General features: G+C 42.4%; 1 protein-coding gene across 5 annotated transcripts in view; it reads left to right on the top strand.

The window, feature by feature from the left end:
• LOC111249096 (uncharacterized) overlaps positions 1-27,201 on the top strand; it is a 110,068-nt gene that overhangs the window by 63,984 nt on the left and 18,883 nt on the right. For 4 of the 5 annotated variants that reach the window (XM_022802468.2, XM_086986598.1, XM_022802487.2 and 1 more), the window contains one exon: positions 25,141-25,299. In XM_022802468.2, coding sequence (XP_022658203.1) covers positions 25,141-25,299 — 159 coding nt within the window. Of the gene's footprint in view, positions 1-11,182; positions 12,441-25,140; positions 25,300-27,201 lie in introns of those variants that run through there. The other variant, XM_022802476.2, reaches the window with a different exon arrangement.

Below are 27,201 nucleotides of genomic sequence, written 5' to 3'. Positions count from 1 at the left end.
ATACAGGAAAGTCACATATAGACAGACCTAACGGTATCGGTAGCAAAAACTCAAAGATCACTTATATGCTTCTGATATCTACCTCTGTGTTGGGTTGCCAATAGAATCGTGACCGCAACGCATTTCCTGATCACCAGACCCTTTTGTCCATTTCGTCCGCAGACGAATTCCTGATCTGATGCCTCGTTCGAAGATGCCAGTACTGCACAAGCTGCGTCGTATGACGGACCAAATTGTTGGCGCTTATTGAAATGCTTCGGACGGAAAGGCCGAACAGGGATAGTGTTGGAAGGTTCTGGGATCGGAGTGAGGCAAGCTTAAATTAAATGGAACCATTTTTCCTTTATTGCCTTCTACTGACGGCGACTTCACCTCTGGGTAAGAGGTGGGAGAGGCGGCGACGGGAGGCCAGCAGTTTCTGTTTGAAACTGGAGTTGATGTAATCGGGTACGGTTCAGCGATATATTGTGCGCTTCTCCTTGTTCTCGTAAACTTCCCCGTTTTCTTTTCGGTTTACACACATCGCTGGTCGTCTAATTTAATTCGATCTGCTGGTCCGGGGGAGATAAAAGGGGTCGCTCACAGAAGACAAATAGTGGAATTGTCCTCAGTGACCCCTTTAAAGCTTTGAACAAGCATGGCTACACACAACGCGAGCGGCACTTGTGAGCGATGATTCAACGCAATGCTACAACTCCAGGATCAATAGCATCACTATTAACAGAACTCTGCTGTTCTAAGACTGTCGAGGTTCACATATATATATATATATATAAGCGGTTTGTTTTTCAAATAACACCTGAGGCTTGTTCACTCTTTGTCTGCATATGATCCATAACGTACAAGACGTTATCCAACATTATCCTGTTACTTGCCTCAACCTCAATAGTAACCCTATCTCTTGTTTTTTACATCCGGCATCATCGTTAGGCATTTCATCAGATGGCTGGCCATTGACGCGAAACAAAATGTATCTATGCCCTGATTCGAACGTAGCTTACAACGTATCCAGGGGTTATTCCAAGTAGCTCAGAGCGAATTTAACCCTGTTTGCTTTGAAGTCAGTTTCAAACTCGAATTCGTCCTGTTACATTGTTGGCTGTCTTAGCTGCTGTTCCATTAGTTTCTTCGTTGCACTTCTCTCATCACCTTTTTCCAGTAATTTTACTTCGTGGTCCGAGTTATTCCGTTACTGTGCTGTGTTATTCCATTATTCTGTTTAAGGGATCCAATTATCTTGTACTATAAAATTTCAGTTATCTCATAGCTTTAAAGGAGATTATTTATACACTTATTCCAATTGCCTCTTGATTCCATTTATACTAAGCTGTTATTGTTGGCCCGTCATTCCAAAGTTTCTCTATTGCAAATATTATACTGCCAGAGAAGTTAAGACACCCATACATTTCAGAAAACTTCAGTTCTTATCTAGAGCCAATCATGTAATATAGAATACGACTCTCTACCTAAGAAAAATCAATTTCTTTGCAAAAATCTAATTTTGTATCTCTTATGTAAGGCTCGAAATTAGCTGCTAACGAATTGGCTAGACCCATAAACTGGTCTCATCCGACGAATCTGGTGGCCCAGGCTCTTTGCGAAAGATTTCGAAAGATTCTTATACAGCAATTGACAATGCAGGACGTTTGCTTGGTGAATCTCGGTCGCGCAAAAATATAAGCGATTTTTCAGACGAAGGTACGGTCACCCTGAATCTGAATTAACTTGTTTGTTAACGCCTCCTCTTCGGTCCCTCTGAATTCTTTTTCTTGTTCATTTCGATTTCTTTTGCGTCTAACCGCACCCCTGCTTGCTCCTAAGGCTGTCGGACCATTTCACGAAGCCAAGACGGGCCTGTTGCGAGGTGGACCTTCCTAGGAGAATAAGTTAGGTGAGGGGGATGATGAAGAAGAAATCAAGGGTGGAAGAGAACAAAGAATGAAACTACGAAATTGGCTGTGCCGGAAGTCTAGGTACTGGCTATAGGCCATGGTATGACGAAAAGGCATCTGCGGTAGTCGCATTCGTGGTAGCAGCAGCAGCAGCAAAATATTGACGCAGGCAGCGTACCGGCCTTGGTCGTCAGGCTGGATTTATGAGTCCAGTGGTAGAGGATCAGCAAAAGGATCAGGATTCCCAGTCACGTCTATAAGCGCGTCATCATTCACTTTACTAGAGGACTGCTTTCGATCTGCTTCCGCTTTGCCCTTTTCAAAACGGAAACCGAACACCAGCCACCATGGCCACTAAGACCGCCATTGTTGTAACATTGATTCGCTCTTTGTCCTGCCTGTTCGTTCTCCGGCCCGCCTGGCCTTTTTTAGCTGGCCTATTTGACCGACCAACGCAAAACGCAGTGTAATGGTCAAAAGACTTCTGACCAAAAATCGACTGTGATCAGTCTATATGATGCCGCCGTGACGTTGGAACGAAAGCAGCGGAGCAGGACTAAAAAGACAACCTCGCTGCAATTACCTAGTCTAAGGGGCAACATTGATGACGCGGGCGATAGCGTCAGGAACAAGGACAACGGCCAGAATTGTCTGACAAGTGGTCTGGCGGTCCACGAAGCAATGGTCCCACGCAGACGACAGCTTCTCCTCTCGAACACCTCAGCTGTAACTGCACACCAAGCGCAACAGTTAAAAACGATCGGGACAGCCGCAGAAGCCAAAAGCGGGTAGACGAACATTTCTGTAAGAGGACGGAATTTAAAATGGGGAAAAGGATAGCAGCTCGTGAGAAACATCGTTGGCGGCTCCGTTAATGCTGCAGGCATAGCTTTTGGCTGTTGACTGAGGAGCCTGAGAAAAGCTAAATAGAAGAACGAACCACCAACGTCACGATCAGCAGCAGCGGCGACTCGGTTTGCTTTAAGTCAGCCAGCATTAAATCAGTAGACGGCCATTCGGTCAACCCATGGGAATTTAACTTGGGTCACGAGATCAAATTGAGTTTTTCAATTTCTAACGTAATTGTTCTACGGCGCGATTGCCTCTTCGTGGCCATACTGCTGCTTCTATACGGCAGTTCGTGCAATTGTTGACGGTGCCGATTCAACAGTTGGTGACCTCATATATACTTTATACTGCGTAACTCTGCTATATTGTACTACCGTTACTGGCTGCGAGGGAGGCATGAAGCGTTGGCCATTACATAATTTCTCTACACGCAGGGAAGCGAAGTTATTGTGAATATATGGGAAGCTTACATCCGCTATACGATGTATCCAAAACGAAGGTTTTAGTTGGTACTAGGTTTATCTTCTCGTGGTGACCTGCGCGGCCCTGGAGTACTCGGTTGTCCGATCCATTGTAGGTAGCGAGAAACAAGTCGCAATGGTCAGAAGCAGCCAATCTGTATCTAATCTTGTCATGTTAGTGAAGAAATAATGCGTCTGTTTGAGAGGATATATTTCTTTTTTGGATGTCACCACTTCTCTTGTTGATGCTGCACCCTGTTCTATCTGTGTTGTGCTCGTTTGACGGCTACTAGTATACCATGGTCACTCTGGCTTAGACGACTGGGAAAAAATAGAAGCGTCTAAACAAGACTAGCATATTATAAGCGGCTACTTGTTATCATTGCCAAGCAAAATTTATGAGATGCCTTTTGTTTTTTGTTAACGGCTAGTTCCGATACTGGTTTGTAGGATTTTCCAAGCTCCAGCGGGAAGGGGGGCAAGCCTCAGGGAGTACAGAGGTCATGAGGGACGGCAGACGGAGTCGGACGATGAAAAAGCACAAATTAGAAGGGAGATTATAGAGACTGCAGTAGCGTACTTCCTGTAGCAATACCTAATCGAGGCGGTAAACAGTAGTGAACCCGAAAAAAGTTATCAAGGCCATTTTGTGTATTTAACAGCGATGCATTAAAATAGAGAAGGCAAGAGAGCAGTTGCTTCACACAGAGTAACTTCTAAAGCTACCGTCTGCGACGAGATCATGGATTTGACAGACTCGGAAATGCATTTTTGACCGAGTTAGTCCATAAAGGAGCAAATTTATGCGATCGAATTTATGAACGTCCCGTATTGAGTCCTCATGGCCAATTGTACGAATGCGCGGAAACAATGAATTGTTTGAATGGTTTCACTTTTAGTCTTTTAGTTTTTTTTAAGTAATGATATTATGTATCTGTCTGTCATCGATTGAGTGTGTGCATTATTACGATAGCTTGCAAGCCTTATCGTACTTCTTTGAACGTAAATCTGTTGCTTGCAATATATACTCTGAAAATAGAAACGACCAAATCGTATCGATGGCAAGAACAAACGTCGACTCTAAGGTCATAGATTAGCTTCCCGCCGTCTCGTTATCTCAACTCAAGGGCGTTACGTTACTTTCGCGAAATATCATACTAAAAGCATCTATATAATATAAATTAGACATATTTATTATTGTACATGGGCCTAATTAACGTATTTTTGCACATGAGCTACGTATCCGCGTACCTACCTATATTTCAATAGAAATGAATTTGGATAAAGAGGGCGTGCACAGGCATCGCATACATCGTACAGTGAGCATTGTTTTGACGAGCACAGGTGTAAGTATGCGATCCTCGTTAACGCACACTCCATCTTTAATGAGCGAATACATTTACGCATAACATCGTATTTTTAGCAAAAAACATGTTATTTCAGCGTTATTACTTCGCTGTCCGATGCAGCTGGCCTCTATTCCAAGGCCAAGAATATGTACGCACGCCGAATTTAGCGGTAGTCTGTCAAATTTAGTACCACAGTTCGATTATGAAAATTCATCGTCACCACAAAGTAAAAATTCGGTATGCCGGACTATATCGATTATAAAATGTCAACGATTTAATCATCTCCATAGAAATAGGTGACTTGCGTGTATGAGGTATACTCTTAATGCTTTGTAAGCACTTATCGGAGTCGGATTGTTATTTGTATAATAATGTATGTTATTGTGGTATTTAGTTCAGTAATGAACATAACTAAAGAACATTATGTCTTTTTGATTTGAGTAAACTCCCTCATATTTGGTATGACTACATACGTAATACAGCTTCAATCGGAGGGCTGATTAAGCCTGAAAATTTTCTGAGATGATGATGATGATGGCGTGGGACTCATCGGAACCGTACACTGTACAACGCCTTGCCCCTATAAAAAAGTTATTTAAACATGGACGTACAAAAAAACATACTGTAGATACATGCTCATAGATCGAGTGATCCGGTAAGATAGGTCGACGACGATTGCCATGCCGCAGCGGACGAATTTCGTGTCTCTATCCATCGATTCACAACAACGACAGCGGACGACCGCGTGCAAAAAAAGCACGATAATAGATAGTTTGGCTAACAAGGCAGTTTGTCGATAGAACTTGATTCCCATATAAAGTGGTCAAACTTTAAATATGGAGATTAAACAGAGTAGTTACGAAATGTTCATTGGTAGAAAATAGATAGGGATGACTGGACAGAAGCTGAGCTAGTGTATGAACTCTGGGTTAATGTATTATTCCTATGTCATTCCTCGCTAACTGAAATAATAGTGGTGATGCAAGCAATAGTGAGAGATGTTGCAGTGCGTTAATGGGAACTCGTCATTATTTATAGCACTCTGTACATTTTATTCCCTAAAATATGAATTGAATTAATGTTATTTTGGAACCCGCTTGATTTTGGCCTTCGTTATGTTGGGGTTACATTGAAGTAATGTATATGCAAAGAATGGAACGGTACACGCATCGGTCACCGAAGTGTAAACGATTTGTTAGAAATGCATGATCGAGGAAAGTCACGAGGGTTTAAATTTTTACATGATCGCTTTGATCCTCGCCAATACAAAATGTGAGCCTTGCTTTAACCATCATTCGAATCTTGAATTGATGCAAGCAGAAATTGATTTCAGACATAATTTGAATCGCCAACTGGTACCGGTTAATGCCAACAGTGCATAATAATAGAATCTTGTTTATTTCGAGGACAGTCTCAGGGAAACCTTTAGATAAATTAGGCAATCTGTCCTAGATAAACGCTGTAAGGTTCGTTTAGATTGACTTGCTTATACTAATTTTGCGCTCATTTCTGATCCCAGAAATGGCTGAATACGTATACGAACTCCGAAGACCGTTTAACCTAATCCTTGCCTTGGCACTTGGTAACCTACCACCGACAGGCGCCTCTCTCTCTCCCTCTATATATATATATATATATATATGCATATATACATATATGGAGAAAAAGAGGTATCCATTGCTTTGTTTCTGGGATTTTGAGGTAACTGATTGTGACTATACAGCACGGGTGTTGGCTCACTATTGAAATTTCAAATATGAAAACTGCCAACGACATAACAATGAATTTTTTAGTTGGTCAAAAAATTATGTATGTATTTTTGTGTTTGTTTGGAATTCCTATATTCAGATTAGTCAATTATTATACTGACAAATTAAATACATTTCTATTGGACGGCTTTTGACTAGGACGATTCAGTATTCAACTGGTCCTTATCATCCTAAGTCAAGTCAGGTCCACAAAACGATCAAGTCTGTCGGCTAAGCTGTAAAGCTGCAAACTATAAACGTCGGTTCCCCATCTAGTATTAATTTAGACGTGTTGTTTTTACACTATTTGTTTCCAATATCAGCGATATCACCATCTGCACCAGCAGCATAAATTGCCCACGCAATCCGGCTTTGTCCTGCAGTCTAGCATACTAGATAAAAATTTAGGCTACTCTTGAATCAGTTACAAAGAAACTTAATATATATGAGGAATACGCAAAGCAAGGGAATCGAGCGTCACGCCGCGGGTGGATCGCTCTCTGTGTGTGTGTATATTGAAACATTGAATAGCTTGTGGCTAATTGGTCCAAAACAGCATTGTCTTTGTTGTATGCGCGTTTGCTATTACTGAGACGTTTGTTTGATCGGAGCTCTCGCCGGTGTTACCATGGCCTTTGTGACGCGCAACAATTGATTGGAAAGTGTAATTTTCGACGTCATGCAGCTTTCTTTGATCAAGGAAACTGTGATATATGTACTTCCGAAGACGAGCTACAATGTTGTATATAGGCCAAAACAATCTATACCTTAATCAATTTTCACAAAAGTTTCACGTACTTTTATTGCATAGACAGTAAAGTAAAGTGTAAAGTGGTACTTATCCGAAACGTGTTTATGCCTAAACTTAGAGCCATTCATGGAGGGTGGCTATTACGGCAGCTTTGTGTAGCTTTTGTATAGCCTTTTCTTCTACTAAATCGTTACAATTGTCTCGCCGCAACAACCTATATGCACAATATTTATGATCAAAATGCAATGCAAGATCGCGGCCAACGGCAAGCGCGAGAAGTTAGACCGTGATGGTATGAATGCGTGGGAAAGGCTTCAAAAGGCTTTTTCATGTCATTCATTTGACTACCAGCAGTTCTTCGCGTGCTTTTGAGAGCAAAGCGCCATCGTATGAACCCCTCTTTTGTATGTCTGCGCTCATACAAGCCTCCTAATGCACACGACTAGAAATGCAATCGCACTAGTTTGCCACGCAGACACATACAGAGTTATTTAGGCTGGGCTCCGTGTTTAGAGAGAGTGGTTTCGAGCACTGCAAGATGAGATATAGCCGCTTCCATCGTAAGTGCGGAAAATGAGAGCCCGCAGCGCCTGAAACGGGGGCGGACTCGGCGTACCATAAACTCCGGCAGGTCTAACGCAAGGCGGCTGCCGTGGAAACTAGAAAAGAAGGTTGCGAGAGGAACCTACCATACTCTCACGGGATGTTGGTCCCTAACGAACGCGTAGAGTCAGAGGGAGAAGGCTAAAGGCCGATAGGAGTGCAGGTGCCGCCACTGCTACGTTTACACCTGCTGTTGTCGTCCTCACGGATGTAGCCAATGAAGGAGAGGCGAAATATTATAACGGTGGTACACAGTGTTAGTGTTAGTATCTACTGAGGGCTGCTAGCGTCTGAGGAGTGTTCGTAAATGCTAGATAGTAACAAGGAGCTCGTTTCGAGCTCATCGAAAGTCTCTTTTACAACTACTTCATAAAGGCCGATAGACCGACAAATGAACGTAACACATAGGGGCATCTGCTTCCATACTTAGACAATAAAATGTCGCGGAAAAAGGAATATATAAGCGGTATGAAAATGGAACAGATCTTGTTATTAGCTGGTGCGTCCCGCGGAAATGAGGGCACAAACAGTGTCGATTGGCGCCACAGAGCAACAATGGAGAATATCCGTTTCTGCAGAAAAACGTCGGCAGGGAGAGCTGGCCTAGATATTTTGCGCTTAAGTTTGGCAAAATCGTCACAGCCGTTCATAACCGGTTGACATGCACACGGTATTATTACAACGAGCAAGGAAGCACGTAGGCGGTGGATAAATTACCGGTCTTTGCTTGTGTCTATAGGTATCTGTTTGTCGAGTATTTTTTGTGTTTATTCATTTTTATCAAGTAGATCCTTGGGATTGCCAGCTTCAGCAGACTACACAGGCTTTAAAGGGACAGCAAATGGCAAAAATAAACTATGTTTGCAAAGTATTAAACAGGTAAAACAAAGACTTTTTTTTAGCTTGATGATAACCTCTTACAAAATTTGTGTAAAAAATCCTTTTCAAAAGATATCTTTATTTAGTTGTGTAGTGTCCGTATTTAGCATCGTGATTACGTACAATAGATTTGTTTATAGACGCAAGGTATAATCATTTCGCCTGGTAGTAAGAAGAGTAGTATCGATAAAAATGGTCGCTTTAGAGCTGCTACAAGCACCACATCCCGATTGTTCGGCTGGAATTTTAGTTGGCGTATTTCAATAGAGCGTATTTGTTATTGGCTTATCGTAAATTATCCTCTAATTGTAAATAGTTTATGCGCTGAATTCACTGAGAGAAACCTCCGACTGGCCACCTATTGTAACTAACGGCATAACCTAGCAAGATCAAACCACCTATCGCCCACTTCGAAGCCCGCTGAACCAATTTCTGTAAAATTGCGACGAAGCAGAAATGAAAAAGGCGAATATCTTTGAGATCAGTGGCTTGATGGGTAAGCTGCAATGTGTGGGACACCCATTGCTACAATGAATGTCCCACTGCAATGAAGCCGTAACTAAAAGAGAGAGAGAGAGAGAGAGAGGGAGACAGATGGAAGACCTGAGTGGGCTACTCGACTGAGTGAGCCGCACTTCAATAGGAAGACTTGGCAGTTCCCGAGAGGCATTTACTCAGCAAAGCGAGTTCGGCAAAGGAAAAGTCTGTTGCTGCAATACCTAGGCACTGACCGATAAAACCTGTAGGAAGACTTAAGTAAGAGAGTGATATTAAGCTTGGACACAGATGACATATGCACATAGACTCGCAAGGCACTTAAGTCGTAGAATTTGCTAGGTAGCTTGAAACTTGGTACTTGATAACGTTATTTATATTGCAAAGCAGTAAATTAAACATTTGTGCAATATGCATGACAAGAGCTATTTAGGCGTATACAGGTTCAGTTTTTGTTCTAGAGAGTGTGTGTTACTCAAATGTGAAACGCTTTTGGTAGCTCGCTCGCGCTAAAAATGACAAAAAGTCTTTTGTATATGCATTAAACTATGACATACTTAAGTCTTAACAATCATGAATTAAACTCTCCGGAATAACAAGCCAGCATTAGTATAATTATGAAATATAGTGCAAATTTCTCAGCAATTTTTCCAAGTTACGCCCTTGATTTCCACAGGAAGAAAAGTAATACTGAACCTTTACAACGCAAGGACTTTCGCTTTTTCTCAATATAGGATACTCCAATATATTCGTTGCATTTAGACCATATTTCTTTGAAACTGGAGACGAACGAAAGCACATGTTTAAAAAATCACAATTTATATAACCAGACTACATTCCATTAGTTTTCTTAGCGTAAAGCCCTCCGTTGATGATGCATTGGTTTTATTTTTCCTTCGGCAACCTTCAGATGCAACTAAGGAGGTGCCGCAAGTGTATTATTGCTGTTACTACCCCTACGATACCCAGCCTGGGGAAACGCGACGTTTCTGGAACATTTTGTAGATGTCACTGTTCTTAATAGGAATAAAACGGGCGAAGCGGACATTTTCTACGGCGAAATGCTATTTCCTTGTTCGCCACACTCCCTAACCACAGGCCCAGTTAATTCGGCCGTTATTATCTCGTTGCATGCTTTTATATAGCAGCGTAGGAAACAGTCGGTCTCTCATCAGATTTCAGGCCGTCTTGGCATCATTGGTAGTGGACAGTCGGAAATCGGACATGTAAGTGAGCGGGCTGGCCGGCAGTAAGGCAAGCAAGCAAGCAACCATGCATATTATACGACGACGACGACGACGCAGGACGCGGAACCCGCTTCACCCACCGGTTCCTCTCACTGCTGTAGGCAGCAGCGTCCACCAGAGCGCCGATGATAAGATAACACAACAGCTACTACGTACCAGCACCTAGTCACAGTATTGCACAGGCTATCATGCCCATCTCTACCATCAGCCATCGCTGTACTCCATGGACGCACCATGTTAGAACTTGGGTATGAAGACAGAGAGAGAGAGAGAGAGAGAGAGAGAGAGAGAGAAAGAGAGAGAGAAAGTTGGGATTCGGACGTCGCTGTTAAAGCTGTGGCTGACGATCTTGGCGCAAGGAGGCTGGGTCTTTTCCGATGGAACTGTCAGTCGAATCAGGACGCCTCCCGAAGCTGTGAGCCTATTGATGGGCCCTTACGCACATATCCTCTCATAGGCGGCTAAGCGATAGGTTGCTCGCCAGCGCACATGCACGGGAGAAGGGAAATGTGGCTAGGGACGGGTAAAGGCCACACGCGCAGCCTTTTTCAGGGGAAAGAAACTAGACACAACTCAATAGAAAAATAGGTGGAACGAGAGAGGTTTGGGCTCATGTTTCGGTGATCGCGTGTACTGGAAAATAGCTTTTTGTGCTTCAAATGTTTAGTACTGGCCTAGAACGTTTTATGTGAAGCTCCTGTCCAAATTATATTATATTTAGTTAGTGTAGCAGAAAATATTGGGAAAAGTACGCATTTTTTCAGTTTTTTTTTTGCAAGCGTTAAGCAAATGTACGATGTGTGAAATGTGATTAAGCCCTTATAATACTACATAAAATATACAACAGGATTAGTTTGTTCAGTCCTAATCACCACTTAGCCATAAACACATACAGCATCTAACGGACGTTAAATATGACGCATGGAGATTACGCAGAAGAAATTTCTACCCGCTTTTCTAATGCTGAGTAGCTGGTGGCAACAGTAACAGAGATATACATTGTTTCTATCTAATCTACATTGGGATGTCAATTTCTGTTGGTCTAACTAATATGTAGAGCTACTGCTGTTTCTGTTTCTGCCGTTACGACGCAGTTCATAGTACAGCAGGAAGCTCCCGGGAACAAGTTTAGCCAATGCTCCGCAGAATATGAAAGCTATAACGGTTTTTATAGTTGCTATTGTCGTTGCTGCTGTCCCCACTATAGAACTCTCGGTAAGGCTCGCTCACTGACTATGATTGCAGACGCTTATTAGCCGTCAGCCCGTTTCTATAAAGTAGGGAAGAAAAGGAACCGAACAATGGGAGCAAACCTTCGTTTGTCAGACGCACAACGAGTATACCCACACGTCAGGGATAGCTGAAGTGATGCCGAGCGTCGGGCTGGCCTACAATCGCCTGGCAGCAGTTGGTTTTCGTCATGGTAAAAACGGAATCGTGCCTACAGTTATCATGCGAACACGATCCGGCGAAGAGGAGGAAACCAAACGACAGCGGGCGAAGGGATCTGTGGCGCACGGTAGCCATGGTAGTAGTCGTTTCCGCATGATGCGTCTTAGCACATACATCTGACAAACAGCAACTGGTGCGTCTATGTCTGACAACACCGAATGCGATTATGGCGATGCTCTACGCTATGCTGTATCAAACAGCCTAAAGATGGTTCTGTGGCTTTCGTTCTGGAAGTTTTATGGTGAAAAATGCTCCTCGTAGTGGTTGACCAACGGAAAAAGTTGAGGAAATAGTCGCAAAAGTTGAGCAAGACCGACACAATAGCAGCCATGATATTGTCAAGGGACTAAACAACTACCAGCAAGCAGTTTTGAGCAATTTTAAAAAAGCTGACTAGAAAAACGGTGAAATGTACGATTGCAACACGCAAAATTATTTGATTGTGTTCCCATGCACGAAACGCAACAAAAGAGTGATGGATCGCATGCAAAAATAAAAGCCCAGGCCGACGCTGAAAAACGTGACGATGCCATGCGTTTAACGGGACTGGGAAGAAGTTGTGCATTATGCCGGGCAAGATGATTGATTCGAGCCTCTGTCGTCAACACCTAATAAGTTTGCAACGAGCTGTTGAATCGACTGGAACCAGTGAACAGAAGAAGCGTCGTCTTTTACCATGACACCTGCCCCGTATCATACAACTTCAACTATCCGGTAAATATGAGAGAACTTGAATGGGAAATACTATATAGCTCGGACCTTGCACCATTCGATTAGCAAAACTTCCCTAATTACATTAACATAGGTTCGATGAAAGGCTGTGAAGACCACTTGTCATAATCGCTTTGTTGTCCGATGACGAAATGATGACCTTACCAGAAAAATAGAAGAAGATCGTCGTTCAAAATCGCGCATATTTGGCTTGGTAACATTATTCTTAAGCGCGAAAAAAAATATTGATCCAATATCGTTTCCGACTAGCCAGTACGTATATTCACACCCTATTCAGCTTCTTTTGTTTACATACGGCACGTTAAAAAGGTCGTATTCCACAAATCGTACCTGAGCTCTAATGGAAATAACCTCATTCGGACTAGAAAGATTAGCAGAGCTCTCATTTCATACACTATAAACTGTTGCGTTACGTGTTGCGCTTTTTCAGTACTTGATCGGCCAAATCAGTGAATTGATGGGCACATATATACAATTTAGGAGTTTTCTTTTTCTTTCGATCGGCTGATTTGGATGTTGTGATCTAACATTACATATGCATACAGTATTCTAATAGTTTCTCAGTAATTATCAGGCCTGATCTGCAGAAAGCGTCAGAACACATGATCAGTTCCGTGTCACCGGGCGATCTTCGTTTTAATCTAGATGATGATGATGATAGGACGACATTATTACCACATCGAGTTCATTACGTTACGTTCGTGGGTGTCTCAATCAACATCGTCGATCAATAGGCCGATATTGATTATATACGTAGCTTACGTAGATTATATACGCTTTGATTAATTATAAGTCCAAATGAAGATTGAACTCTTATTAGTTTGCTGATAATTAAGAGCTGCAAGCGTGTTTGCTTACAAGTTAAAGTGGATTGAATTAAAAATTCACTACAAATCCTTTTCGTATAAAGACTATTTATCTTTTAGCTAATTCAAGGTTTCACGGAACCGAAACTGGTGCACAAGCTTAGGCTCTTATGGCACACAGTTAACTTACTAAGTTATTCTTCTGACAAAAGAACTGACCAATCATATTTTTTCTTGTCCTGATTTAAATGTTCTTGATCTGCTCTGCCTAGATGCTACGAGGCGCGATTGTGACAGGGTTATGGGTTCTTATCAAAGTATAGGTGGATCGAATGACTTGTTTAGGCTCGAAATATTTGCCTTGTCGCTATTGTCCACATAAAAAGAATAGCCTGCAGCTTCCAAAATAGGCGGGGCATAAACTAGGTTCTATATGTAGAGGGCTGAGTAAATATATATATATATATGTATAGCGCTTGGCGTCCAAATCAAAATTTTTCTCATTACTTGTTTTTAAAACCGTATGTAAACAAGAACAAATATTTTAACGACAGAAGTGTTCTTCTGGATCAATTGTGCAATGTTATCCCTATGCACCGCAGACACATCTTATATCCGGGATCTTAAATCCTCTCAAAGAAATATTTCTCATTTTGAAGCACACATTTCTTTTCAATCGTAAGCATGAGTCAAGCTATATTGGAGGGCGAGGAAATACGCTAAATGCGAAAAATTCAAGCGTACTTACATTTTTTCGTTGAGATCGGATCTGAAATCCCAAAAACTAGCAGTTTAAAATGGCCAAAAAGTTTGATAGAATGCAGTTGAACTTAATCTTTGCAAGCCCATTGGCAACTGGTACTCTGCCCTCCAAAACTGCCGTCAGCTTTTATAATATAAAGTATAATATAAAAATTCAAGTGTATCAGGAATGACCCTTTTGATGATTTTCCGAGTTCTCTAAGTTCGACTTTATTGGGAATCTTCAGATTTGCCTCATGTGAATCTTATTTAGGCCTTTTATTTCAAAAGCCCCATGAAAACAGGCAGTGATATAGATGATCGATGTTGGAAATTCGTTCGGCACATATACATTGCATAATAGCTGATCCTCGCTCTAAAAAAGGCACTGTTTTCCACCAGAATAAGTATATTGCTTTTTTCTCTAGAAAAATTAGCTTCATTCTAGTGCCAAAAATAGCAACTTGAATTCCCCGCCCTGTATGTATATGTGTGTTTTAGCTTGCGATCAAACAATTCATCACGTATAGCGCGAAGTTGAAAAGTTCATTGCTTACGTTTTAATAACAACATACCAATAATATCTGACGGCTAAGATATATTTTTAAAACAAAAAATATTCAAACTCATAATGTACATGTTTTTAGCATCATATAGATGAGCATCAATAATGTACGTAAGCCTAAACTAAGTTACATTTTATAGCGACTTGCTTCCAATGACCCAGTTTATAACGCTTCAAAAATATCACAGCATAAAAACAACAGATTTATGAGTTGATTACTAGGGAAAATGTTCGTACAACCCATTTAGATGAGTGGCACTGCTACGGAAGATGCCTGCAAATTGCATTTTGGGAATCCTTTCCCATGCGTAAAATTTTTCCGGTAGCCTGTGTTACGAATCTAATATTCTTGCTGGTCTGAGTAAATCTCACAATTTTACTCCCTTAAAATATAAATAACTAACCTTAAAATTGCCCTTGTATGAGGAAATATCGCCAAAGCTAATGAATTTTCTCGCAAAGACCTACCTTGGTCAAGAACGATACAGTTGTATAAAATGCAAACTAACGCAATGCGATGGACTGCGCGTACTCACCAATGAAAATAGGATTTTAAGGAGTAGGCCCTTGATATTATATACATCTAAGATGTATGTCTGTCTGAACTTAACTTTTAACTTTATTTCGTAGCTTCGAAGAGGCCAGACAGAGACCAAGGGCTGCATCTTTTCCAAACAGTCCCGGCAGCTTTTTCCAGAGCCCGCGGTCAATGCAGAGGTACATCAGGTTATTCTTGTAGTATTTTTTCTCTCTGCTTGCGTTGAGTAGACGGAAATCCCGGCCCTGCTGGAACTTTCGTTTACTTTTTTTGAGAACAGGGTTAACAACTTCCGCTGCTCTCTTTTGGTCTTCGGCGCCGGTTACTCTTTTGCTCCCCATCCCATTCCTTCGTTCTCGACGGCCCCCGATGTCTTCTCGCCTCCTCTGTTCTCCGGTGTATTTCAGGTCGGCTAGCCCGGAACATAGTGTCTCTTTGGTGGTTCTGTCTTGCCTACGTCCTCACGTACCTTTGTGTTTTTTCGGCGGCTGCTGCTTTTGCCATTGTTGTTGTTCAGATAGCCTGCAGCGCCGTAGACTTGTTATATCCCTTCTAAGGCTACCTTCGACATGGTTTGGATTTCCCCCGGGAAACGACACAACCGCCCCCGTGGCAGCGTCCTTGCTTTTCCACCTCAGACCCCGCTCGTCTCCATAGTAATCCTTGTGAGACCCCTTTTTTCATACACTCGCGACGATCGTCTCAGACCAGCCAACCAGCCAAGCAAGCAAGAATCGTTTAGCTTTGGCCTGTGCAACCGTTTCCCTAGCGCCAACTTTACCAGCTATCGGTACAGCCGATGCGAGGTTCTAGCATACTTTCTGTCGTATCCAGCCTCAAGGCTCGACTCCTGCTGTTCGCCTCCTTCGCTAGTATTGCTCGGCATTCTGCTTTTTTCTTGGACTTGTTTAGTTGATGTATCTACCGGCTCCTCGTTGTCGGAAGGCAAAAGCATAGTTCGTTGCTCAGATGTTGTTGTCGTCATCGTCATCGTTGTTGTTGTCAGTGCTCTTGTTGCTGTTGGTAGTGGTATCGCCTGCGCTCAACAAAATCCAGCCATAGCTTTACTTGATAGCAGCTACAGCGGACCCCTTCGAACACTGCGAAGTTTCATCGGCCTTCACACGCTTCTCTAACAGCGCCTTCCAACAGGACAACAGGCAGCAGCAACCAAGTCTTTCGAGCCCGTTGCTTCGCGAAAGAAAAGAGCGAGACTGAAGCGACAGAAAGCGACTGCCGCCAACCTTCACACAGCCCTGTTATTCTAGTCTCCTCGTTTCGTGCAGCAGTGTAACGGTTCACGTTCGAACTACCAGACCGAGCATCAGAAGCGTGTTCTATGCCCTTTTCATTTCAACGCTAAGGCCAATAGCCTAAGGCAAAGCGGTATCCAAAAACTGAAAAGTAGCTTGCAGGGTTTCTGAAATTGTTCCAAATTTGCGGGCCGAATAGCTTAAGGAAACCTTTATTGTTACATACAGATAGACAGAGACACACGCACATATATATATATATACACTTACACACAAATACGACACGCAATACGGAACGTATAGCACAGAAACGAAGGCTGTCGGTGGCTGGCTTTCCGCTGAGCGAAAAGCTCAAAGCCAAAAGCTTCGCCTGTAATACTTCCCGACATTGGATGAAATTGGCAGTTGGCTGTCAACAGTCCATTCTGACAGGGTGCTTACTTTCTTTCTCACTCTCCTGCCTGACGTTTTCAACAGTTCGGTAATGTCCTCTGAAGCGGTAGTGGTTCCTAGCAGCGTCGTTCATATGATTGCTGTTGTCGACCATTGCTCAGTCATTCAAAGTGGAGTATGACATGTTACTTTTGCCCTATAACCGCAATGCATTGACTTACCATGTATATGCCGAGGAAGATTGTGGACTAGAGCAGACGGTTAAGTCCCATGCCGTGGGAAAAATACAACTGACAGTTAAACGAGTCCGTGATCACTTATAGAGTTAATATACATAGCTATTAAAATCTGTGAGGAGAATTAAAACAAGAAAGTCGCGTCCGCATAGTTGTATTTGCACTTAGACCTAAAGATATCAATGGCAGTGTACGGGATTAAAGTATTATATTAGGTTAGAACGCAACTGATTTCGGTCTTGCTTTTTCTCCGTTTTACCTTTTTGTTATTCGCTTCATTTCTAAATCGATTGGAATTTCCTCCACCACCGAATGGAATTTTCTAACAAGTTCAAACCCTGAGGCTAAAATTTTTCAATGGAGGAAAGCCTATCCTTTGCATTTTACAAAGGTCCAGTAAACATACAGTAAGAAGCATATCGTAAAGTCCAGTAAACGTACCGAAAGAATCGCTGGAAAGTGTATCCCACCTCGGTCAATCATCCAGACTTAATGAAGAAAATAAGCTGCCCTTATCAGACTATTGTCGAGCACCTAGAATGTATTTAGTTCTATTAAGAACTTTGGCACGTTATAGACTGGATGAAGCGCGCAGCGAAACAAGGCTTCTCATGGATTCTTAACATCTCTGTTACTGTGCAGAGTTATCACCAGTGACGAAAACTCGTGTCTTCACGCCAATATAAACCAGAGAATGAAATAGGTGGTTTCGGAAACTAGGTCGAAGCCCAGGGTCAAACTAAATCTCAGTCTTAAAAAAGAACGGTAATTTGTGTTTGGCGGGACTCTTGGACACTACAAAGTGCTTCAGCAGAAGAAAAAGGTCAACGATCGTTTATATATGCTCTGGCTACATCTCGTAAACTTTATATAACTCAGCTGAAGGAGCTCTTCCACACCAGACCTGAAAATTTCTGGTGAGCAGGACTTGGTCATAAATTGAAAGGTAGGATAGGATCGTAGAGAATGAGAACGATAACGTAATTTGATGCTAGAATTAGTCTAAAACGCTGCATGTTTTTTTGCCAAGTCGAAAGAACGAAATTACATGTTTCCCGACTTAAGATGTGAAAATGACTTTAGCAGCAGCAGGATCATCGTCGTCAATAGTTATGTGATCAAGTGTTTGCGGCCTTTGGTGCCTATGAAGTACGTTCTTCAAACACAAACTGATACGACTCGCCACAAAATTAAAGAATCGGATCGAGCCGCATCCAGTGAAGTACTCGCTGACACAAACGGGCACCACCAAATACCATTTTGTTAGTTTTCCTAATGTAAGCCAACGTGCAATGCCCTTTGGAACAGAAGAGGTCGTTGAAGGCTAGTTTTCAGCGAATTTACTCAGCAGCTGATACAGCAGCGTCATATTCCAAACGTTGTCTTCATTGCCCGCATCTAAGTATTTGCAATCGGCGGACACGAAGGGTCGTTGGACCACTCACTAGAAGGAAGGAATAATGAATAGCAAAAGACGGACTACCGGACCAGAATACAACGCCGAATGAATATTTGATATGGTCGCATTACGGCGACATCGAGAGAGGAAGTGGCAGAGAACCACGACGATGGTAGAAGCAAATCTTGAATATTCATCAGTGCGTTCTGTATGCGACCATCGGCCGACGTGCGACGACCGCTATGCGATAAAGAGCTGCGCTGAGCGTTCGGCCATGGGATTTCGTCTCTAGTTTGGTTCTGCGTTCACATTGTGGCACTAGCGTCGGTACTAGGTGGGGTGCGTGGATGAATCTTTGCTTTGCAAGGAAAAACCCATCGCAGAGTAGAGGCCACGTTCGCACTTCTGGTCAATGTCAGCGGAAAACAGAATCGATAGTTTCTTTAGCTACGCCAACAGCATTGGAGGGTATGGAAAGGCGAAAAGACTGTGCACATATGATTAGCCAACGTGATATGAGAATGCAACGAGGTCCTGGACTTGCTGGTTTTGGGGAAGTGGAAGTGACAGAACGAATTCCCTTGCCAAAACTTGGCGCCTGCCTGTTTTATAGTTCATTGCGGCTACTTTGAAGCAGTACGAAAAGTCGACTCTACTCGTTTACATATCACGTTCTATGTAATACGTTCCCATGGATATATGTACGTATAACTTCGCAATTAGAGAAAATAAAAACGACTCTGACTATACGGACGTTTCCATAGGATCAATATTATTGCCATGCTAATAATACAATCCTACCTCGCTTAATTTACCGCATCTATTACCTAAATACACAAAATGGAAAAACAGTACGCCTGCAAAGAAGTAGTCTACAATTAGCGTAAGTGGGATCGCAGCCCAAATGAGCTCCGTTTTATTTCTAAACCTAGATTTTTCTAGACAAATATTTTCTTAACGTTTAGTCTAATTGTAAGTTCACTTACTTTGATTCCTCGTTGTGTGTTATGTGGCTCGGAGTTGTAAACTTATTCGATGTCAGGTACTGGATCATTTTAGCGTCTAGTTTGTCCAGTCCCATCTATATATATATATATATATATATATATATATATATATATATATATATCAGAATGGTCGCACAGACGCGTTCGACCCTAATTAATTTTGCAAATAATTTTCTCGTCTCTCACCATTCCTACTAGACGGGACCAGTTTTCTAAAAAAAAAAAAACGGCGCTATATTTTGATTGATTACCGATTCTTTGTTTGAGGGAGAGGTTCCTTTCTTCGCTACGGACCGATACGTCGCCGTCCAGCTTACGCTATGGATTGTTGCGCAATAGCTAGCTAGCTAGCGAATCCATCGAAATTCCACCGTCTTGGTTGGTGATGATTTTCATAACATTGGTACCACGCCGTAAGTGCGGGACGTCTACCCGCTATGATTAACACATTGCTCAAGCGGCTCCATTGCAAGGCCATTGTCGTTTGGTCGTTAAGATATCGTACGCTGGGGGGATCATTGGGTCGCGATGGAGCCATATCCGTTGTATGGCGTTGTATCCTGCAGCATAGGCATCTGACCTTGATGCAACGAGGTAGCGAAGCGACGAGTGCCCCTGTCGAGAAATCCCCACAACATATTTGCTGGTATGTGTTGATGTTCATGTGTAAGTGGGCTGGCCATATTGAGCGCATAACTATGAAAGGTACTCTGCACACCATGTGCTAATTTTTCGATAGATTTTGAGCACGTTCTTAAAGGGAATTTGCGACATCTACTGTTATCGTAGACCGTTCGTCGTGACCGAAAAGTCCATATTAAATATAACATATAGCTATATCTATGGTCCATCCTACAGTTTTCGACGTTAATAGTCTTTGGAGCTGTCGTTAAAAAAAATCACATAATTTATAAACTAAATCAAAGATAGACACCTAGAAAACGTTGAACAATAGATAAGGCATCTTGGGGGTATACATCGATCACATTTAGAAATGCTATAAAATAACATGAATTGCTCAGAAAACACTCTAGTATAATTGAAAAGACGGGAATACTACAGCCAGCTTCTTCAAATAACTGTATTGCAATACAAATATGAATTGTCGGTATAAGGGATTTTTCCCACCATCGATAGTGGATCCGAAAGAGTGTACCATGCGCACGCAATCGAATATTTATCTATATACGGAGAGATAGAGGGAGATTGGAGAAAAAAAACACATCAACAACTAGGTAAAGGTAGGGAGATAGATTATTCTCTTCTGCAACTTCTGAAAATTTTTTGATGTCATTTTGTGCTCGTTGTGACGGCGCTGGCAGCAAGGGCGAATGACAGGGCCACCGGCTCGACTCAGCTGTTCGCAGATGGAGCAGCTGCCATAAAAAGACCAGCCGCTGCCGTAGTCTGAGATTTCGACGTATAGATTGATCACTCAGGACGAGCAGAGGGAGATTGTGGGATCCCGCGAAACAGCGGAAAACACACAGCAGTGAAATTTGGTCCTGCTTCATTTGGTTTTCTATCTGAAACAGACAAAATACTTACCGAGATAGAAATGTAAGTGGTGCAGACACACATGTTACATTAAATGTAACATATATATCGAATAAGTTCGTGCCATATTCAATAAACGTTTGGAGATTTCTTCAATGACAAAGTACACATTAAAAAAAACTAGACATTCAACAGGTACCTACTCCAGCGGTGTAACTGGACAGCGCGTCCCGTTTTACTTTAAAGGTTAATAGATTTATCGTTTTCAAAGTAATTTCAGAAGCATTCGAATCGATCTACAAGACTACACAAGTCATATCTTTGTTGTATATACACGAATATATCTAATTTGAAACATCGAAATGATGTCTATTATTATTTGACGCGAATTTGTCGGATAGACGCCATCGGGACTGGGTAGTTTTTTAGCTTAAAAATACCCTATTTTTAATTTTTAGCATGTGTTAGCAGAAGTCGTCGGCAGAAGCAGCACAAGACACTGACGGCGCCAATAATGGGTATCAGCCAGTGCCAATCATCAAAAACAGTGCACAGATCACTCAGTTCCATTTGAGTTCCAGTTGTTGGAATGACTACTGCAGCGGCAGATTCATAAGTTAGTAAACAGAGCATAGACAGACAGATCATTTGCCACCCAACACGCCATCACATTAATTATCTATGCGCTCTTCCAGCCACTTGTTGTCCTGAAAGGCCGTCCTGTATCCAGCGAATCTTAGAGTCTCTAAAGCCGTGACAGACGCTGGACGCGTTCGCCACCATCTGCCACTGCCTGGACAGCTGAAACGCTATAAGCGGAAAACGATTGAGTCCTTTCTAGTTTAGTAAAAGCTTTTTCTGTTGTCAGACGGTGACAACTAAAAGTCATCTAGCAAAAATGGATAAGACCAAAAGCGTCGCGAGACTATATTTTGTTTCAGGGATCATTTGCTAGTGCCATATGTGCATATATAGATGAAGGCATCTGATAGCCGTTGCAGAAACGTGTTTTCACTGCTGGAAGCGAGGGTGGTACGTACCCGTTGTCTATGCACATGAAGAGTTGTCTTTTTTTAGATTTTCAGAAATTGCTAAGATCGTACGGATTATTCCACGATAATATGAGGCAAATATAAACATTGGCGTTACGTTATCGATTAAGGTGCTGCTTTGGAGACTATGACAAGAAGCCAAACGATAAAAAATACAACAATATGGAAGTTTGTTATACTCAACTATAATAATTCTTCCGCGTATGCAAGTGTAGAGGGGAACGAATACAGATCGTCGCTTCGCATCTGATATACCCCCAAAACAGAGAGCTTTCAAGAGCGAAGAGTTTCTACAAGATGCTGTGAAAGATGAACGTATCGTTACAAAGCCGTCGTGTAGGAGCTAAATATATGGAAAACGATGCCAGAATCTGATGCGGTTTTATGTCCCATTGTCCTTTATTGTTGTTGTTATAAATTTAATTATTTTGAATGCCTTCATACTTAGATATCGGATTAGAGAGGTCGCAAATAAAATGCGTTTCACAATTTCCCCCCTACGGTATATGGTTAAGAAGCAATAGACTTAATCTCCAGCTGAGCTTAGCAGAACGGGCTTTAGTTGGCACGACTTCTGCTTCACCGTTTATTTACAATGTGACCTTTTCGGGCGCTCGATTACTGTGTTGTTGTACAAGGGCATTTTATCTGTTCTCTTATTATTCCTGCATCGTTTGCCTTTGACCATTGAAAGTGGCCGCCGCGGACTAAGTCAATACTGGTTAAGCCCTTTCCAAGCGAAGTCTACGGCTGCCACGATCAAGTGGCAGGCCTAAGGGGCAATTAGGGTTAGTTGGTTCAGGTAAGAATGTAAAAGCGTACAACCGGTTCTCCCTATAGGAAGTTGTGTATGATACGAACAATCGAAACCTGCAACGAAGTGTTCAGAAGCCAGGACGAAGGTTAGAGGCATTCGGTATCTAAGATCCAACGAGTGGTCCTATTGATGCTCTATGAGGGCACCAAAGGTGCTTATACGTAAAAGAGGTCTCTGATGAAACGACCACTCACAAGGAAACAAAGCAAATGCAATGGCACCGGCCAACGTCGTGACTGTCAGAGGTAGACAAAAGGTTGGAACGGGCCTATCAGAGGATGGTCGAGGGTAACTGCTTCCACATTGTCGATGCCAACGACCCATTTTTTAATGAAGCTGGATGCTTGCAAAAGTTCGGCTAACACGCGTGCAATCTTCATTGTCGTCCAGATTCTCCTTATACCTTTGTCGTCAGAATCTTCCATCCGCTCCCCGTTTTTTGCGCTATTTGTTTTGGAAAAGGTATATCTGTTTAGCCTTCGCTATTCTAAGCCAACATTGGTTTAAAACGATTACGTGCATGGGAAATGCGGAAGAATGTAATGGACCTATCCCGTTGACATGTATATAGGAAACTGGCCGAGATAATATCGATGGCCTGCTACCAGCAACGCAACAAGATCTAAGCAAAGCTTCCTAGTCGAGGCGTGGGGTTGACAATAGATGTGTTCTTGTTGGCATTTTCGACGTCCTCGTCGGGTTTACATTACCCACGCATCTGTGCCACAGAGTCATAATAACTGCTCTCGACATCTTCTTCAAGCTTTTGGGTGCAAAATATGATTAATGACAGCTGTGTTCATTTCATTCTATTGCGGAGCGATATCGCCAGCGGTATGAACCTAACATTGCAATCCGGATATTGAACTAGGGAAACAGTGGTCCGTGTCGGACTGACTCACCAAGAATAGTATTGCATTACGCGGGGCTGTTGGCGTGTGATATAAACTAACATAATGAGGGATTGCTACCGAGCAGCCATTAGGTCGTCTCCGCGTGTTACCAACTTCGCTGTCTTTGTTCTTCGCCTGGCGCTGCTGCCGTGGCGCATTTACGTATATTTGTCCTTCGTCATATATTTCGGCGATTAAACAAAGGCACGACCATAATAGCAGTCATAGTTGCTAAGGGTATTACGACAAAATAGCATTTTCGGCATGTATACGCATATGGATATCATATGCTAGATATCTCTGTATGTACATGTTGTAGGTTAGCTGTCCAGCTATGCCACAAAGGTGTGTACACACACGCGCATCCTACTGGCATATGCACATGTGGGTAATAGGTGTGGTTGTCATATGTGAGCGATTGGAAACAGGAGTCGTACTGTTGTTTGCGAAGAGCGCCCCTCTTAGGGCGGAAGATTCAGTCACGTGCTGACGAAGTCACTAGAGATATGGTAAAATAGCGTCGACATAAAACGTACCCAACCTTGGGGTTTCCAAACTACTTCTATTAGTAGTATTCTCTAGTTGCTACTATCGTAGATAAACAGGGGGACAATATCAAAGGTTTGCAATGAGTTCAACAATAGAGGCAATTTATATATGTGTCTGTATATATATATGTATATATATATATGTGCATAAATATAACAAGGGCGTGAAAACTATAAAAAAATATATATATAGAGGGTCAGAAAACGTGAAAATGAAAAAAACTACTTAATAAAAGAACCAAACTGGCCAAGGGGCGTATAATACAGACATACACTTGGCTCAGCCGGGAGTTTTTCTTTGCTTATATGTAAGGTCATGCGTGTAGAAGTACAGGCTTATTATTAGTTAGTTGACCGTATTGCTAAATGATGTGGAGCATTACGAAATCGAGCTTGCTAGGTCTAGCGTGTTCAATTATGAGGAGCGTCACCCTGTTTAGACAGAAGTTTGCTTTGGTAGATAGATGTCTTGGCCATTTGTGAAAATGAATAAAGTCCTTTTTAATGATCGTTACGAATGATGTATCTGTCGGAATACAAGATGGTGTTGTAAATGAATCGGCTTTTATGTTTCTGTATGAAAAAGTGATAGCTTGTTTCACTTCGCATAGTTTTTATCAATGTTAGAAAATTAAAGAGCGGATCTGTGCCTAAACAGAAGACGACACCAAAAGCAAACATAGATTCGTTATATTTCCATCTAACTTTCAGCTTTATATTGTCGAGCTGCGACAGCATGGACGCATAACCATCTCTTCGAGCGTAAGATTACTTCGAGCAGTTTAATGGCTTCTTTTTTAAATGCTTATTTTTTTCATTTAGCGGATACTAAACAAAATGTGGGCGTCTTCTTGCCGTCGTTCTACGAACAAGGTTCTCGACAATATTACATCTGACCCACCAACCTGAAATGGGTTTTTTGTGTTTTTTCTTACAGTGTCTATACTCCCACCACCGCGGGACGTGTTTGTTGATTCCGTAGAAGAGTCATCATTCCTTCTCCGCTGGAAACCGCCATATGCACCGAAACAAACAAACGCTAAACTTATGGGCTACATGCTTTCGTGGTCGCCGGTTACATCTAGACATCGCGTTCGTAAGTACAGCCTTGCTCGATGTGTCAACGAACTGTCGCGTTATTAAATTAATATTTTCTAATATCTGTTGGAGATAAAATATATATATATATATATATATATATATATATATATATATATATATATATATATATATGGATAGTTGTCACACAGTCTCAGATAAATTTTTTCTTGTTTTTAATTTACAACACATCAATGCTATATTTTTGTTTTCACGGGTAGTAAAATATACAACTTAGTATTCTTGGAAGGTTTAATAAAAGGTGACCTCTTCAGCATCAACATTGTCTGCGCAATCACCGTTTGACTCCGGACTCTTTCAACAGAAATATTCCACTGAACAGGCCGTAATGCTGTGCCAACTCGGATATTAGGTGACGCGAAGGCCCACTCGACCAGTAGAGACGCAGGCCGAATTGACGCGACTAGGTTAGATTCGTTTATTGAACCGGCTTATATAAGCAGCCATCGTACGGATGATGGTGCGGCCTCGAATTGCGACACACGGCCATCGGTCATTCGGCGAATCCCGTTAGCAAATGAAAGGCCTCAGCGCTGGTTACCGAACCGGAATATGTTGGTGTAGAGAGTTCATAGTTTTGGTGCTTTGCCTCAGCCGACGGAGCTGATCCAGGTAGCATCCCCTTGATCAGAGGCTACTGGCTAGTCTAGCGCCGGGTCTGGATCGACGTTTCCATATTTACGTTCTTTTTTGCCATCTAGCATCGTCGGTCAATTTTGGTAATGAAATGCCGTCCGATCTTCATTCGTTCTCTTTCTCTCCCCTTTCTATCTATGGGTGCCAGCAGATTTTCCCCCTCCGTACCCTGATGTTTTAGGGGGTCTGTTTTGTGGCTACGATTTAAGCCCCCACAGGTGGGGGCCTAATCCCACGCGGCTGGACTCGCAAGTACTTTCCTCTGATCGCTGCTTGTCCGCTGCTGGCGTTTCTTATCTTTTTCTGATATGCGACATACACATATATTTTCTCGTGCGTGTGTTAGCACTATAAAAGAGGGCTGCATAGATGGTTTGGTATTTCAAGCAGTCTCACCAGTAGTTTTTTGTTCAGACTCATGCCTGATCATCTACTGAATGACAAAAACGTATACATTACATCCCCGTGATAAAACATTCTTGTAGACACACCATGCTGTTTCGATTACCAATGTACTGCAACAAAAAAAGATTTTTATACATACAAATGTATTTCTACAGGAATTAGGGACATAGCCACCCTTTGGGGTAAAGCCAATGAACTAAAACTACTCTGCCGTCAGTTGAGCGCCGTAGCAAAGAAAACATAAAGAAAAAGCAGAGCCCCCTGGGATCGCACAACTTAAAAAGTCAACGACTACATACCTCTCGAACTGTTTTTGTCGGAAGGATTTTCTAATGAGCTGCAATGGAGGACGCTGTTGCTTGCTACTACTACGTCGGAAGCTTGTATGCCACCAAGCTCAGTTCTACCGTACATCGAAACCGTCCAAATGAACAGCAGAACGTCTGTAGCTTAGGTACTATCGAATGCCTATACAAGTATGTAATGGCAAATAGCTAAAACACGTAGTAACCAAGAACACAGGCAAAATCGAACGCAGCAAAGGAGCTATGTTGCAGCAGGTAACAGCCATCAAACAAGATGCACACGAATTTCGAAGACGTCTGCGACAATAATAACGACAAAAATGGCTACCATAACAGGGACTGGTGTTCGTGACGGGAGCGCCTGCCGTGTGAGCAAAGCGGCGAGGGTAGCCTCTAGCAGCACCTTCATTCAGCTCTTACCGCCCGCCTGCAGCCTCTTGGCGAGTCGATAACGGACGAGCTGTCCCCACTTTAACGCTTTCCTTGGGGACACCGTAAGGACACCTTGAGGCGGGGGTCGGCTCGCGAGAGCA

Source organism: Varroa destructor, unplaced genomic scaffold, assembly GCF_002443255.2.
Source record: "Varroa destructor unplaced genomic scaffold, Vdes_3.0 BEIS01000001.1, whole genome shotgun sequence".
Lineage (NCBI taxonomy): Eukaryota > Metazoa > Arthropoda > Arachnida > Mesostigmata > Varroidae > Varroa > Varroa destructor.
This window is presented reverse-complemented; position numbering and strand designations above follow the sequence as displayed.